Source organism: Temnothorax longispinosus, chromosome 9 (assembly GCF_030848805.1).
Source record: "Temnothorax longispinosus isolate EJ_2023e chromosome 9, Tlon_JGU_v1, whole genome shotgun sequence".
Lineage (NCBI taxonomy): Eukaryota > Metazoa > Arthropoda > Insecta > Hymenoptera > Formicidae > Temnothorax > Temnothorax longispinosus.
In genome coordinates this window covers 14,127,660-14,144,567 of record NC_092366.1, presented here as the reverse complement: position 1 = coordinate 14,144,567, position 16,908 = coordinate 14,127,660, and the positions used below count along the sequence as shown (strand labels likewise).

The following is a 16,908-nucleotide window of genomic DNA, read 5'->3' as shown; positions in this document are numbered from 1 at the left end:
GGTTTCGATGATCTTTTTTAGAGAAAACGTGCGAAATCCAACATCATCGTACTTACATCATCTAACTTCGAAAGCCTCGCTAAATTCTTATCGCAGCCTCGCAGGTCGCAGGTCGTCAATACGTAGCGTCGTCAATGCATAGCCGAATCACGAGCGCTTTACGTTCTCGCGTCTTTTTCTCGGTCCGACGCGACGTTCCTACAAAAGAACGTAGCATATGAGTTAAATAGCCAATAGGTAACGAGTTTCGCAAGTTTCATAACTCACCCCAAAGACGAGCGTCGAACGAGCCAAACGTAGGTGATCTAACCTCCGTGATGGTTCAATCATTTCGAAGATGAAGAGATATCCGTCTCTGTTTCCGTCAACGTCTTGATCTCAAGGTGTCGCGCAGCCAAGCGATCCCTACGTCCCTGCACCTCGAGAGCCTTCTCTCTACCACTCTCTACTACGCGCACGTTCACGTATTAGCGCGTCGTGACTCGCGACTCGCGCGAAGTTATGTTATGGCACAACTGCGGTTATGGCTCCTGCTAGTCCTGCTGCATACGGCGACCGACGGGACGCGGAGACCAACGGAGACGGTTGCCGCGCGGTAGCCAATAAATTTCTGGTTCTCACGAAAAAGCGACACGTTGATTGGTTACCGCGTCGATTGGGCGAGTGACGTGATCCTAGTCCTAGAGTTCGTGATCCGAGACTGCCGCGCACTTCGCGTCGAATCGGATCGCGACCGTTCGGCGTTTTTCGCGCTTTTCCGGTCGTCCCGAATGAGCTTCGCGTGTAAACACTAAACAGGTGTCGGGACTGTTAGGAGTGCCGAATACAGTGACGGGACTGACAGGCGGCCATCTCGGTATTCTCGGCATATTAATCGACTCACCTCGCACGACTACTCGGTTTCGATCGTAGATCGCAGCGGCCGTAGCGGTAAAAGGATTAATCGAGGCAGGAGATTGCCGCTCGTTCATCCGCGTGACGGTGACTGGTGAGTATTATTTACATACGTCATTTATCGCCGAATTTTGTATCTCTCGACGAGCGATCGTTTCGCGTTTCGATCGTAGATCTAACGGGACGACTCCGTTTTCTAATAGGTCGGCGCGCGTTCGCGGCGTCCGATCGACGAGTGTTTTGTGCGCCATCCGGCATTCGGAGCATCAAGGAACATGAAGCTTACACATTGTGGAGCATCGTGGAGCAGCGGTAAGGAGATTAATCGAGGCAGGACATTGCCGGCTCGTTCATCCGCGTGACGGTGAGTATTTAGATACGTCATTTATCGCCGAATTTTGTGTCTCTCAAACTTTTCTCCACGATAGGGAATCTGTCCAATAGTAGGAGAACGAAAATACTTCCTTCTATCCACTGACGGATCCTGGGGAGGGGGAGAGGAGTTAAAACCCTCCTTCTCCAAATAAAAGAAATCAGATTTATTGAGTCTGTTTAAAAAAATCTAAGAAAAAATGCATTAAACGTTAAAAGCAGGATCAAAAGTTTTCCCACGTCCTCGTTGATCCTGAAGTAAAAGCTAAGCGTGATACTACAGCAATAAGAAAAATATCAAATCAAATAATTTTGCAGATACGTCAGGATCCGCTAGTGCTTCTATCCCTTTTGATTTCGGATGTATCCATAAATATATGATAACATTTTTTTAAATTTTCCGAAGTACACTATTAAAGAGAAATAAAGAGATCTCGATGCGATTGGGCAATTTTCATGCTCGTTTTCAGAATTTACATATAATAAGAATCTTATCGTTTTGTATGCACCCATGAAACACGTACATACGCTCGATGGCGCAATATTAAATTATCCGTATACGATCGATATGGCGACCGCGAGGAGGTAAAAATTAAAAGTTTGGCGGAATATCGTAATCGACAGGGTCGGTTGCAGAGTTTCGTGAGCCCTCGTACTCCGATCTCGGGGAGGAGGGAGAGGGGACAGGGGACAGGGGGCGCAGAACGGCACGCAATAATCGGGGCCGGGGCCACTATCGCGTGGCTCGATCGTTTGGGGGCTCCGCTATCTGGAATCTCGATCGCTTCTGATCGAGCAATTATTTCGTGGCACTTCAATTTTCCACGATAAATTTTTACCGCGTAGCGATCACCGGAGCCGGAGGACACGGCAAAGCACGGCGGGCGACACGCGGGAGGGAGAGGGTAGCGGGAAAAATTTGTCGGAAAAACGGATAGCCATTGTCTTCGGTGTCAGACGGAAGGTGCGGAGACGAAATTGAGCCATCGATTATCGTCCGCCCGGTTTGCATAGAAATTGGCGGGAAATGTGAGAAACGATTTTGCAATATTTCGCGACGAGGCATCGATTCATTTGAATAAATTAGCGCGCTCCTTTCAATTCCCTTTCGCGTGCGACGCGCCTTGATCAAAGTGTATCAATCTCGTCTCGCAATTAGCAAAGCCTCTGGGCGCATAATGCGCCCAAAACTGTTGATAATCAACAGCGATGCGGTTCCTGCCGAGCGAAAACCTCGAAATCGCGACTCGTATGGCGCAAATGCAAATCCAAATGCGGATTAAATTAATGCAAATATCGCGGCTATATATTGCTATATATGTACTTAAGGGTACGTATATAATATAAGCAGCTTTTCTCGTTCTCGGACATTGTACACGTGAGAATACACATTTCGCAACTTCTCCGCGGTATATGTCCTCCGCGGGCGGGCGAGCGGGGAATTTACATAACGGCATTTTATCCGCGCCAGATATCATGCGTGCAATAGTCAGACGTCAGACTCGTTCGGCCTCGCATCGCACGGCGAGAGTATATCGCAGATGCGCGCGTATAATACACCGGGCAACTTGAGGAGCCTCCAGGCTGATCAACGATGTGTGTAATCGAGCGACATTGGTTGTGCTGCAGTCAGGGAGGGCCGCGCCGGGGTGGAGGGCCGAGGAAGGGAAGCTGCTTCGTTGTATGCTTGCCGGGGAGTTTCGAGGTTGTGTTGAAGGGGATATATCATCGGGCCCCCGTGATACAGTGTCCTTCATGCGCGTTTCGTTGGATCGTACATCACCCGGATGTTGCTAGCACGCCGCGCTAGGCGCGGGCGGACCTCTCTCCCGATAGAATTACACATAATACGACATCTTTGGCCTAAAGCGTTCTCCGAGTTGTCGTGTGGCCTGCCTCCCGTATCGAAGACGAACGAGAACAAAGTTTCGCGACAGTCTACTTTTGACTGCAATCGCGCACACAGCCTCCAGGAGCACCGGTCCCTTTATCCCGGATCGGCCCTCCAATCTGTGTACGGACAATCGATGGTTTGAAGTTTCGCGCTCGCCGGTTTTTCCAATTACTCGTCAGGGTTCCTTTATCGGGCTGCGCTTGAAATAGTTTTCCGTAGTTGCACGATGGTTTCCACATCGGGAAATTCAAGTAAAATATACAAGCCTCTGATGTAAAGAAAACTAACTTCCGATTTCATGCAATCTTTTGTTTTCCCCTCCCCCCAGCATTATGTTGCCTGATCGAGAAAGGAAAGCGCGCAATTCTGCTGCGAGTAATCGAAACAGTTATCGAACGCGTTTCAACTTCAGATAATCTTTGAGCGAATCTACGGTTTCGGTGGTTCAACTAGAATACTTAAAATGTGATAGGCTGATTGACAGGATTCGCTTTGATGGCGCAATGTCGGGACGATAATCCAAATAGAGCGACTTTACATATGTATCTATGTTAGTTATTTTTATGTATTTACCGTATAACTAATGTATATATTATTATATGTGCACAATCGTTTTTTCTAAATATTACATGTATGTTTTCTTATTTCTTTTAGTATCACTTTTTTTAGAATTTTAGGTCACAATATAGTTTTGATTGACTTCAATAGCAGAAAATCTAATATTACTTTTGATACAATAAAATATTAATCAATCAGAGACGTATCCAAACTAAAAACATTAATTTAAAAATAACATGTGAAATAATTGAAATCAATTTTCTTATTTCCAATAAGTCAGAATGAATTAATTGCAATCACATTTGGTTCGATCATAATTTATTAAATGAGATTTTCATATTCAATAACTAAAGATCAAAATCGACTAACAATGGCAGAGAATATGAATATATATGTATAAAACTTAATTTAGTATACTTCAACTTATATTATATTCTATAAAGTTACATTGAGACCCGATCGTGTTCGAAACGACTTCTTAATTTTTATTTCCCGGCGATTGATGTACGCTGAGTAAACATAACGTAACTTCAAAGAGCAAACTCCTCGATCGTTGTTGGATAGTCCACTTACATGCCCTACTCTTCGAGGGGGAAATCTCTTTGTTTGTGTTCGTATCAGTCGCCGCGAAAGGAGCTCTCCTTTTTTATTTGAATGTTTTATCGCATAGAGAGAGAGAGAGAGAGAGTGGCATCGATTCCCGCTGTTCTTATGCGACTGCCAAGAGAGGAGAGATGTAGAGCGTCGGGGCGCGCAGAATTTAAATCATTTCGCGCTGCATCGCGCTACGCAAATATTCCACACTTGTGTCTCTACACGGGAGAGGCTGGCTCTTCGGCAAAGTAAATATAATTTAACTCGAATTATAAACATCACGCGCTGCACGCCCGTGAGAAGATATCTTTGAACTTTGAGCGCTATAAATCAGATTAATAAGGCAGCCTCGACATTCAGCCGCTTTATTCCGCGATATCTTCCTAATCTTCCTATTCAAACTTTATTATCAGACTTACTTTGCCTTGGCGCATTGGCGTTGTGATTGATTGCTTCCTGAAATTATTATCTTATCCATTTCTACTTTTCTCGCGGGTGTCATCCCGCGATCCTTCATCTCTATCCTTCTCATTATTTCACCGTATATTGGCAATATTCTATTTTTATCGTATTCTTCTCGCGCAGGAGATGCACAAGAAATAATCAGGTTTTAATATCATTTAATAATAGTTGATAGTTTTATTAAAAATATGATAAATGTAACATTCGTTGTTACATTGATATTGTAACATGAAATAAATTCACCCTGGCGTCGACTAAGCCCAGGATTCTGTTTCGCTCGTCGTTCTGTATCTTACTTTTCTGCCTCCTTGCGTCCTGGCCTTAACGGCGCGTCGAGAAGGAAGCGGCGCGCTCACCTGTAGCGACGCGTGAAATAAGTCCGACTGCGAGAGGCTTAACACCAGGCGCCCTGGTCCCGCCGTAATCACCGGGCTCTAAGTAAATCCAGGTGTGTCAGCGTAACTCAAAGCAAAGCTCGCCACGCGCACTCGGCGAGCGAGCGAGCGAGCCAGTCAGCTAACCAGCCAGCTAGTCAGCCAGCTAGCCGGCGCGGCGGCCGGCCGGCCGGCTAAGGGAACGTCGGCGCGAGTGACGAGTGGTGCCCCGTGACGAGGGGGTCTCATCCCCCTCGCGGCGGCCGCGTCACGGCACGTCGAAGAGGGATGAACGGTGTGGGCCGCCGCCGTGTGGTAGGGATGAACGGCGCGCTGTTCGGAACAACCCCTCCGGTTCGGTCTCGCTCGCGCGCGCGACGGGGGTGCGATACGATAGGGAAACGGGGAGGGGAGGGGGCGGTTGAGCAGAAGGAGGATGAGGCGAGGGGGAGGGGGAGGGCGAGAAGGGGTGACTTGCCTCGTGCGCGTCGGATGTACGTAGCCTCGCGGCAGGTCGGGAGTTCAGTCTCGACGCGGCAGCGGCTACCCTCGTGTCGCGCCATACACGCGTGCGACTACACGTGCGACTATACCATGATCATGGGTGAGAAACGTGCCGTGCCGTGCCCGCGCCGACGACAGGTGCCCCTTCTGGTAGTGACCACTCTTCTGGTAGGCGTGCGTACGGAGCTTGTCGGTGAGTAAAGCGATGCATGACGCGCGGATGCGCGCCTGCTGTAATGCATTCCATATTCCACGTTCGCTGCGTTCGACGGTGCCCGCGCGCGCGTCGTCGATCGTCAATCTCTCAGCCCCCGCGGGGTGTCGTCGCGCGCGTGCCGGGGGAGATCACGCAGATGACACCTGTAGTGCGCCCGGAGATCGTTAATTACGCCGCTCGTTAAGCGTTTATCGGCCGCCACTTGTCGAAGCGCGGCAGCTCGTGGGAACTACGCCGGTGCTTGCGACACGCTCGCGAAATCTGTGAAGAAGTAGTAACGTCTTCTCCGCTTCGCGAATAAGATTACATCTGCGATGCGTTGATACTTGTACGATAAGATCAAAGACCGTTTAGCTGTGATTTTGAGCAAGTTAAGCAAATTAACTTTCTCTGGCTCTTTCTTTTCTTTGTCAAGTAAATTTGACCTTGTTTCCTGGATGAACTAATTATGAAGTCTAATCGTCTTTATATAACTGAAATTAATATATGATTGATTTTAATAAATGTGATCGAATGTAATGAAAATGAATGATGGTAAGATTTCTTGAATTTTCGATTGCTTCACCTCGGGTTTTAATTAAAGATTGATATAATCTTTTATAGTTAAAGATTCTAAAATTATTCAGGAGTTTTAAATAGAGAAGAATTATGTCACTGGGACAATGTGGGTGATGTAAACGAGGATATATATATCTCAGGCTTTTATCCTTTTATGAAAGTAAGATATTGATAACACCCTTCCTATAATACAATAAAGACGTCCTCCTCATATAATATACTTAAGATAATACTCCATTATAATGCTCCATAGTGGTATTAAAACGAAAGTAGGTATACGCGTAGACCTCTTCACCAATGAATTAGTGAAATTAGGAATTAACGTGGAGGTCGATCGGTTTTTACACGTTAATTGGCGGATCTAATTGAGAAGGTTGGCGTGACAGGAATTTCGATGCTCGGTTTGTGTTATGGTTTTTAACGCGTTCCGATTTGTTCGCGGGTAGTCGTGCGACGAATAATTCATTTCATTCTCCTCGTCGCGTTCGTTTTTGCTACTCTTCAGTTGTTTATGACGTTTACGAGAGAGCGCGGAGACCGCGATGATTTGGCGTTACGCTTTATTTTCGAATTATGAACGTAACTGCTATCCGCGGTTACATATGCCGCGTCGTGTCATACCAGATAGTGCTCAACTTCCTCTCTCTTGCACGGGATATTTGCGTACCTACACGAGAATCGTAATTAAACAGATGTACAATGATACAAGTGCGCGAGAATCGTTATTAAGTACGAATAAAAATTGTTATGTCACTTTAAGTGTAACAAAAAGTAATTAAAAATCTTGCGAAGGAAGCAATCGTATACTATAATAATAGAATGAAGAAAAAGTAATTTTCTTAGATTATATAAAAATACTCAATTCTGGCTTAAGTGTAATAACGACGATGATGTTTACAAGATCATAAAATTTCGACATTGCACGAATTTATTGCACTTAATTTGTATAAAAAAAGACTTCGTGGATGCTGAATATATCTTCTTCTCTCTTGCATATGTATTGATGAAATTTTTCACATGCCGATGCGTCACCGTGCAATTCTATACTTGCCTCACAACGGGAGTATTTTTCGTCGCGGAAGAGACGCGTTTATCGCCCGATTCCGTTTTATGCTGTACTTGACAGTTCCGACTCGAAACTTTCGAGATCGAAATTGTTTCATATTCGTGAAAATTACGTTAGACGAGGTAGGTTGTTCCGAACAAAAAGTGCGATACGCGGGGATTCATTTCTTAACGATCCTCCCAGTAGTTGTGTCATTAACTTTACTGCTGTTTCTCTAACTTCGTTTACGTTCTAATTCCGCAAGAGAATAGACCTACGTTCCGGTAATTATGTCACTAGACGTTAGCGTAAAATAATAATAACTTCCCACTTTTGTAAAATAATTATACGCTATTTTTTTTGCGCACGATGAAGGATATCCGAGCGGAATAAGACTGTTTGCCACTTATTTAACCAATTATAGCGTTTCTTTTTAAATCCGGGCATTGTATCTGAGAACGTGCACATTATTATTAATTAAGGCTGTTGGAAAACCAGGTTCGCCGTGTTTATCGCGAATGTGTATTCTGGAGAAAGAAAAATTGTGCGCGAGAAGAATATTTATGAATAGGAAGCTTGAAGTTTGGCCGTAACATTATCGCGTTAATAAAGCATCACGCAAAATGCTTAATAGGCGTGTAAATTGAGTTGCATCTTTATGAAATTATAAAAAAGTTGGCACGTGTAACAGGTGGTTTATAGTGGCGATTGTTTTACTCGATATTCGTAACACTGATCTAAACTAGTTCTATAAAACCTCCGCGAGTGGGATTCGATATAACGTCACTAGTAGAGATTTTGTCGATCAAATCATGATAAATTGAAATAATTTAATAAAGATAACAGCGGTTTGGCCATTGTGCTAGATAATTTTCAAAGCTCTTTCTTAATCTTTATTAATCTTGCTGAGAATTTATTCGCGACACAACTTGAGCGCCCTGGTTTATAAAGATTTAAATGCTGTGAATAACGCTTTTGCATTACTCACGATGAATTACAAAACGTATTCAACGTTCGCGAAGATTGTTATATAGAAGAATAGAAGGTTCACCTTTAAGGATAGACGATCCCTCTGTTAAATCCGCTTTAAAAATGTCTCGAGCGTCGGTCCGCAAGACGTAAGACCCGAGCAATCGTGTATTTTAACAATACTCGAGGTTTCTGCATTAATAACGCGAGGTAGGAGAGTAACGGGTAATGGGCATTCGGACAGTTAATATTGTAAAGTGTAATTTATCGCGTGCGCGACACGCTTTTCAAATATGAGATACGACGCATCGTTTTCTGACCGTTTTTCAAGGAGTTATTTATGCTCGGGTCTCTCCCCAGAATACGTCGATGTGCGCACCGACACACTTTTGCACGGGCATTTTTGCCACGTTGGTATGTAAATCACTTGTCGTACAGTGTGTCGCGAGCATTATCGATCCGCCGACGAAGAATTCAGCGATTCATGTTCCACTAATTATTGCTATCTTCGATCCGCCTCTTTGGTGTGCCGGCCACGCGCACGAAAACGGAAATAGAAGGAACGCTGTAAAACCGTGTCATTATATAGTGGTTTGCAAACGAATGCCAGCTTTGTGCGTGCGTTTTGTAAATGCATCCGTGCAACGCCGAGCGCTTTGTTATCACACTTTGGTTCGTTACTTTTCCGGACACAACTCGCTAAACCGTAATTTTGTAGTTCTCAGTGGGAAAACGTCTGGCAGTCTGTCGTCAAATTTAACCGTTTGTACAAGCGTTCGCGTTTTGCAAAAGGGGGAAAACTGGAAAAGACGTAGACTTTAAATTTAGCATTTATTTATTTAGAAACTATCATGTCGGACAGTTACAGTAAGTAATATGACAAGTCGATATGCTTTTGGAAACAATTTGGGGAGAATATTATAGGAATACGACAGAAATAGTACAATATTATGTGAAATATGTATTCTATGGCTTGACCCGTTATTTCTGCCTACTATTCTCGCGATTTATTTCTAATATGAGCACATAGGTTTTTAGATTTGTTACAGAGTATTTTGTATTGTATTTATAGGCAAATCCTGATTTAGTTTAATTTTGCAAGAAGTCACTGATATTCTTCGCGATCTTTTCCGAACAACTCACTACTACAATTTGGTAGTTTTCAGTAGAAAAAACGTATGGCAATCTGTCATAAAATTTAGTATTGATAAATTGTAATATTGCGATAACTGTCTGATTAATGTTTATTAATTAAATGTACACTTAACTACAATCTTTGATTAATTAGAATAAAACATTTTAACAGGGAAATATTAGAGATTAAAATAATTTTTAATTTATAAATGATCAAAGCATGATTTACATAAATTAAACTGTTCTCGATTTTTTATATCTTAAGACGCTTAAGTAATATTGATTTTTACAGCGCAATTGATCTTTTGATTTCCTAAATATTACGCGTACACAGAGAGAAATGTTTCTTTAGATTTAATAAATTTTCTTAAATCTAAAGAAATTTATGCATTGGAATAGTCCAACCGAATCAGTGTTTAAACTAAAAAATGCAATTGTTTGATTTTTCAAAGAATATATATCTTTGTCTTAAATAAAAAAATTGTTTGAAACAAAAAACATATTCTCTTTGCTTTAATAATACTATTGTTTTATTTAAATATCAATGTTTTATAAAAAATGTCTTAAACATTTATTTATTATTTATTTATTTATATATGATATATGTAGTAGTCGGTTGACTGCTACGTATATAAATAAATAAATAATAAATAATTGTCATATCTCCATCACTCGAGTGACCGGTGTGATACTAGATTCCAAGTTGTACACTGATGTGTACAACTGCGAGTGATAGACGCTTTTACTGTGGGGCCTTATATACGGTCTCTGGTCGAATTTGACTTACGAGTTTAGCAGCCGCCTAGCGGTGAAAACGCTAATTACATTTATTGTAACCAAAGAAAATGTTTTTTCATCGAAACATATTCTTTCAAACAATCGTATTTGTTCTATTAAACAATATGGTTTAATGTAATAAAACTACAAAATTTCTATTCAACAAAATAATGTTTTACTTAAAGTAAATTTGTTTCTATGAAATAAATATAATCCAAACAAATGGAAATAACGAATGTAAAGAAATATTTCTCTCTGTGTACTTTATGGCAATCAGCTGGTATCGGCAAGTTAGTAATTAATAGCAAAAAACTGTTATAAATAATTCAATCTCTTATGCAAATAATTTAATTGCTTTTGAAAAATTAAAACTAAATAATTGTTTAACTACATCAATATAAAATGAATTCGAATGAATTACTAAATTTAATATTAATATGATTTTTAATAAATTAAAATTTATCTTTAGTTGTGTGGGGAAAATGGAAATTAATTTACTTATATATCACTTTTTTCCAAATACTTTTTATATCCTGAGATGCATAAAATTCCGTCATTTTAATAAATCATGAAAGTAAGCTGTCATATCTTCTACGATTCTCTTTTCATTTTCTTGATTTATTAAAACCGCACAAAAATTCTTGTTTAATTAAAATCATACACGATTTCTCTTCTAAAAAAAATAAAGGAATTTTATTCTTCAAATATACCTATATAAAGAGAATTACCGTATTTATTCGACAAAATTAATTTCAAATGCAACATACAGAATATTTAGTATTTATCTTACTTACAGTATATACGTTAAATATTTCGTAGGGATGACGAATTGGCTAGTATGTATACGGTAGTGCAGGGCGTTCATTTGTTTATACTTTGCGGCATACAGTGCGCTGGGTGTGTATATATGTGCCTAGTGTCTATGCGGGTGGTGCGTGTTGGTCCATGCATCGTTACACTATCTCTCGTGGCGCAATCGCGACAAGTGTTAGGAATCGTCAAACGTGATTTCCTATAAACGATTACCATGATAAACTGCGCGATTTGATTAACATTTGCTATCAAGGATTTCTATTAAGTATCGAAGCATAGTCAATTACGAACACATACTTATCTACTAATTATCACAATATGACAATCGCGCGACGCTGTCCGTTAAATCATTCACGATTCGGCGCGCGTTATATGCTTCCGCAATTTATTCGCAAGCAAGAATCGAAATGACACAGAAAAGAGGAATTCTAGGTTATCACTTTTTGTTGCGATACTCAAGTGCGTTAATCATTTTTCTAACGACGCTTGGTCTCGCGTATATCTTTACGCTTATCATCAACGCAAACGTAATTTATCTGTCTATTTCCATGAATTGATAACGCAGAGCGATATATGAATCGCCGAATACAGTTTAAATACAAAAGCTATATAATTGTCAACCGTTCATTAATATTTAATATGTAGTTTAATATGTAATATGTGTGCATGTGTGATGGATTTAAAAAATAAATTATATTAAATACGTACTTATAATATGTATGTATGAGATAGGTAATGCCAGAAAAAGACAAAAATTCTTCCTTTTATTTCCTCAAATATTTTTTAAATAGAATTTGAGATTATTAATGTGATTTTTCTATATGTATATCCAATGTTATATAAATCATATAAAATGATGCAATGGTTCAGAATCTTTATTTAAAATCTATGTTTAGAGAGCTTTTTAATATGTATGTGTCATGAGCAGAAAAAAAAGAGTGAAAGAAGTATTTTGATCACATAGCATATTTTAATTAATTACTTTTAATTAATTTACTTATATCTGTAAAAATAAAGGTGCTTATGATTATTTTATTTATAATTCTATTTATTTAAATATATAGCGCACCAATTATAGAGATTATTTATTATTATTATCTATTTATGATCTATCTGAATTTATTATCTATCGAGCATTTAATTTTATATTACTTGAGAGTAAATTAACATGAAGTCCGATTAAATTTATATAGAATATCCTCGAATCAAGTATTATGTTATATGTTTTAATAATATTAAAAGATAAAATAAAATTATATAGATAAAATTAAATTGTTGAATATAATTTTTTGATAATTATATCTTTCTATAAAAATTTGTTATAAAAGTTTTATAACTGAAAAGATAATAATAATTATACATTTACGTTGAATTTGCTTTATAAGAAAAGAGTAAGAATCAAAAAGATTCTCTGCGATATATAGCGTAGGTAACACATAAATTAAAGAATTTTTACGTAATAGTTTAAATTCTCTATTAATAATCACAATAGTCACAATATGAGCTGGTTCTATTTATTGGTGTATGTAGTATTTGCGCATAAGAAATTAAAATCATACAAGCCATAAAAATTGATGTCATTTGAATTAAGAAAAATGATATGCGTACGATAAGTACCAGTTACAGATTTAAACACGCGAATTCTACACGAACTACTTTACAAAAAATAATTATCGCGTATATAAAATAATTTTAAATAACCTATAAAAGGATTAATAAATAATAAACTATTTTCCCTAAAGCTTGCGGGAAGTAAGTATAAATAATAAATAAATTTTAATTCCTAAAGTAATAGAAAGATCAATACATAATGAACTATCTCTCCTAAGTTTGCGGACCATTATTTTCTCTTTTACTTCTCCATTGTTGTCTTTTTATGACACTCATTCGCGATGACATGGTTAATCACGTACTTGTCTTCGCGTCGAGATTTTCGGTTCTAACCTTCATAATTCGCTATTAAACTATTATGGCACATTCCATGTATTGGAATTAGGTTTGCAAGAATAACAAACGCGCGTCATAAAATTGTTAACGTTGGCTGGAGAAGGCACGACATAATTTTGATGAGAGCCAAAATAGACAGATGCTAGGTTCGCAAGTATCATCCAAATCCTTTGCCCATAAAATTGATCAAATTCTGAGATACGCCGCACCGGCAAACGCTTTGGATCCAATAAAGAGGATTAAGTGTACTGAGCTGTAAACACGGTGTGATTGAATTCTGAGGGCGCACGAGGAAATTCCTCCCTCATGCTCTCTTTCTCTCCCTCTCTCTCTCTTCCTTCCTCGTCTCTCTCTCCCTCTCGTTATATCTCTCTTTCTGTTTCTTGCTTTCCCGTTTGCTTTCTGTTTCTTCTTCGCTGTTTTCATGCTTTTCTCAAGTGTTATAGTTTTCTCTTTTGTTTATGTGCCCTTACACGGCCGTGTAAGAAAACAAAACGGTCGTGCCAAGCTTCTTCCACTTTCATTACCGTGGGAAATGTCGCGATATTTGTCTTCACGTAAATTGGATGCCCTCGTACCATGTCCAAGATGGTACGCTGAGTTTTATACGAATCTTCCTCTAATGGAGTGTGTGATTGCTCCTGTAGTCTGATATAAACGGAGTTGTCTGACGATATCGGGACAGAAATATGAATAATTTAAAATCGCCATGATTCATACGGTATTTTAATGATTGAAAAGGCGCATACGAAACTAATTGAAAATCTTCGCTAAAATTCAAAAGATTATCTCGCAAATAAATCTTTCAGTTTTACAACTGGAAGATTCATTTGCGAGACAATCTTTTGAATTTTAGCGAAGGTTTTTAATTAGTTTTGTATGCTCCTTCAATCATTAAAATACCGTACGAATTATTGCGATTTTACATTATTCGTATTTCTCTCCCGATATTATCAGAAACAAAACATTGCGAATTATAACGGCTTAATATCATTTCGCACATTTTCTGGCAGTTACCAAACGTTGCGTGATACATTTATTGATGTTGTCGCAATCCCTTTTCAATACCAACAGATTATCGGTTGATTGTGTGTTTTTGCGAATATTATGCAGAAATATTATTTAGGCAATATTTTGCTTCCCGAGTGCCACCAAATAATTTATATACATGTGATTAATTTACGAATTTTGTCGAAATATATGTGAAGAAAAACAATTATGAGTTTATTATAAAATCATACATATATCTATATAACAGTAGATATCAAATTTATCGCATCAGTTGACGTTCTAATGATTATACGAATATTTTAATTTTATTCATTATTTGACGATTGTCGTTTAATCAGTGATTTTCAAGTGTCAATCTCGCACGATAAAATTCAACAAAATAATATGTAAAACGCGAAATGTAATTTATAATAAACGCGCATATTTAAAGAATGCATATGCAGACTTAGCAATTAACGCAGTAATTAAATTAATGAAATCTCGTACACTCATAATAATGTCAGAATTTCTAAAAATACCTTGCGCAATGTTAACTTTAATCTGAAGTTGTAACATCATTTAACAATACTGTATTAAAACATGATTTAACAATGTACATATATAATTAACTTCAGGATTTATGATGCGGTGTGCAATTCTGTGAATCTATAGCGGAGCATTCTTTCGCATAGACACGTGAGACGAAAGATTTTTGTTTAAATTATTATAATTAACATAAATAATATCGCAAATAAAACTTTTTACCATCGTTTGTTTAAATTACGAATATTTTAATTAGTCATTATTAACAAGCTGCTGCGACTTACGTTTCTATTAAACGGCTACGCTCCAAGCACAGTTTTATCACTATTTCAACTCCACATTCGACGATAATACTCATTTCGGGCGATCGCGTTTACGGAGGAGATTTATCGGACGGAGCTGCAATCGTAGACCGATACGTCACGTGCTCCTTCTTCATAAACTTCGACATTCTTTGCACGATTTCGTGAGTCGAATGTGCTAGCAATAGTTTCCAGCGCGCGGGAACGATGTCCTTAACCCACTCACCCTTCCCCGTCTCTCCCACATCTACTCACCCCGTCATCGGCTATTACAAGGATTCTGTTAGCGGCGAAGTTTCAAAGTGGCAATTCCCGAGGGTACAATTATTTGCGGTTCCCGCTGACGTCCCCCGGACGTCTGCGACGGCTTGTTCCGAAGAATTGAAATTTTATTGAAACAGATTGTGTCTCGCATTATCCCCGTACGTATCGGGGAAGTCGATGCCGCGCGCGCGAGCACACAGTTCCCTCATCTTTGAATCTCGTATAAATGCATGACTCTCGCTTTTTCGCCACAATCTCTAAAAATGTATGAGTTCCGTTTCCCATTTAGCGAAACTAATATCGGCCGGGGTCGCTGTATCTCAATTGTTTCGCCGGTGTCTCTTGATGTTTTAGGTTTTCCCTTATTGCGCGTTGGCGACTCGATATAGCGGTGTAGCGTAGTTATCGTCGGATATTCAGCGGGAATAAATGGACAGGAATGACTCCCCCGTTTGACAACGCGTATAGCGCGTCACGGAATTTCGATCGCGTGCCACGCGGTCCCTTCACCCGCGATCGATATCACCCGCTATTGGCTACCGCGAACTTGCGGATATTCAAATCTTGCGGACTCATACCCCCGTATCATACTCGCAAAAACCTAATCAGGCCGGTCGGCGAACGGGACATGTATTTCGTACACGGGTACGCGGACGGCGACGTTTCTAAATGTCGGAGATTCATCGCCGTGGCACGAATTCTCGTTCCTTTCGAAAGATCTAGAGACCCTATAATAAGAGACTGGCTATAAGACAGCCAGTTTTGATTGGTCCGCCAGTTTTGTCAAAAGCAAGAGAACTGCAGAAAGAGAGATATAAGAGAGAAAGAGAAAGCGATATGAATATCTTTTTCTTTCGCACGATTTTGACAAAACTGGCTTTATGGCCAGTCTCTTATTATAGGGTCTCTAGAAAGATCTCGCAATTTGTTTTGGGCGGAGAGTCTTTTGCAAGAAAGAAGAGGAGGGATGGAGAAGGAGGAGTGAAAACGAAAATGAAAAATTATTCGTAATTCGTCTCATTGTAGGCGCGCGCGCGGTAATGGAGAAATAGTGTGTCAGGCTAATGGACGTCGTTGTGTCTACTTTCCTTCGACTTTAATGGCGCTGGAGTTTATTTGCGGCGGAGGTAGATGAAATACAATAACCGTACTTATAGATACCAATATAGCGGGACATTTTATCTGGTGGCGTCGAAGTGCTTCAGCATTAATTTCAATTGAGATGAAATATTTTCAAGCGGGCACTTCGTATACTCGCCGATAACTGCGACAAAAGTCTTTTTTTATTAAAAATGTGAAAGCAACCGTGATGTGATTATTTCTTTTTTTTCCGTTTGCAACAGAAAGTGGTATAATGATGAGAACATATACCATGATGATATTTCACTTAGCATAAACTATATCGAGATGAAATTTCAGTCGCGGGTGATGGGTAGGCACATCTGCGCCCCATACATACGATGAGTGACGTGTGTATTATATAACATGAATTAACGCGAACTGTCTGTCAATTTCGGAATAATCATTTCAATAGGTAAATGATGATTTCGATCGCGTGTTAATGAGCACTTTTAACCTAATATATTACTACATTTTGTAGTATCTGTCGAGTGTTTGCAAAAAACATTTTTTAATCTCTTGATGTGATTTTTTTAAATAATCCTTTTATTTTTCTTTATGTCTTTACATTTAAATTC

The 16,908-nt window shown here is 39.4% G+C and overlaps 1 protein-coding gene across 2 annotated transcripts in view; it reads left to right on the top strand.

Moving 5' to 3' along the window:
- Window positions 1–5,660: 5,660 nt before the first annotated feature.
- Window positions 5,661–16,908, top strand: part of LOC139818625 (limbic system-associated membrane protein) — a 167,604-nt gene continuing 156,356 nt past the window's right edge. For both annotated transcript variants that reach the window (XM_071787420.1, XM_071787419.1), the window contains exon 1: window positions 5,661–5,845. In XM_071787420.1, the coding sequence (XP_071643521.1) occupies window positions 5,743–5,845 (103 nt within the window). In that variant the 5' untranslated portion in view covers window positions 5,661–5,742. The remainder of the gene's footprint in view (window positions 5,846–16,908) is intronic.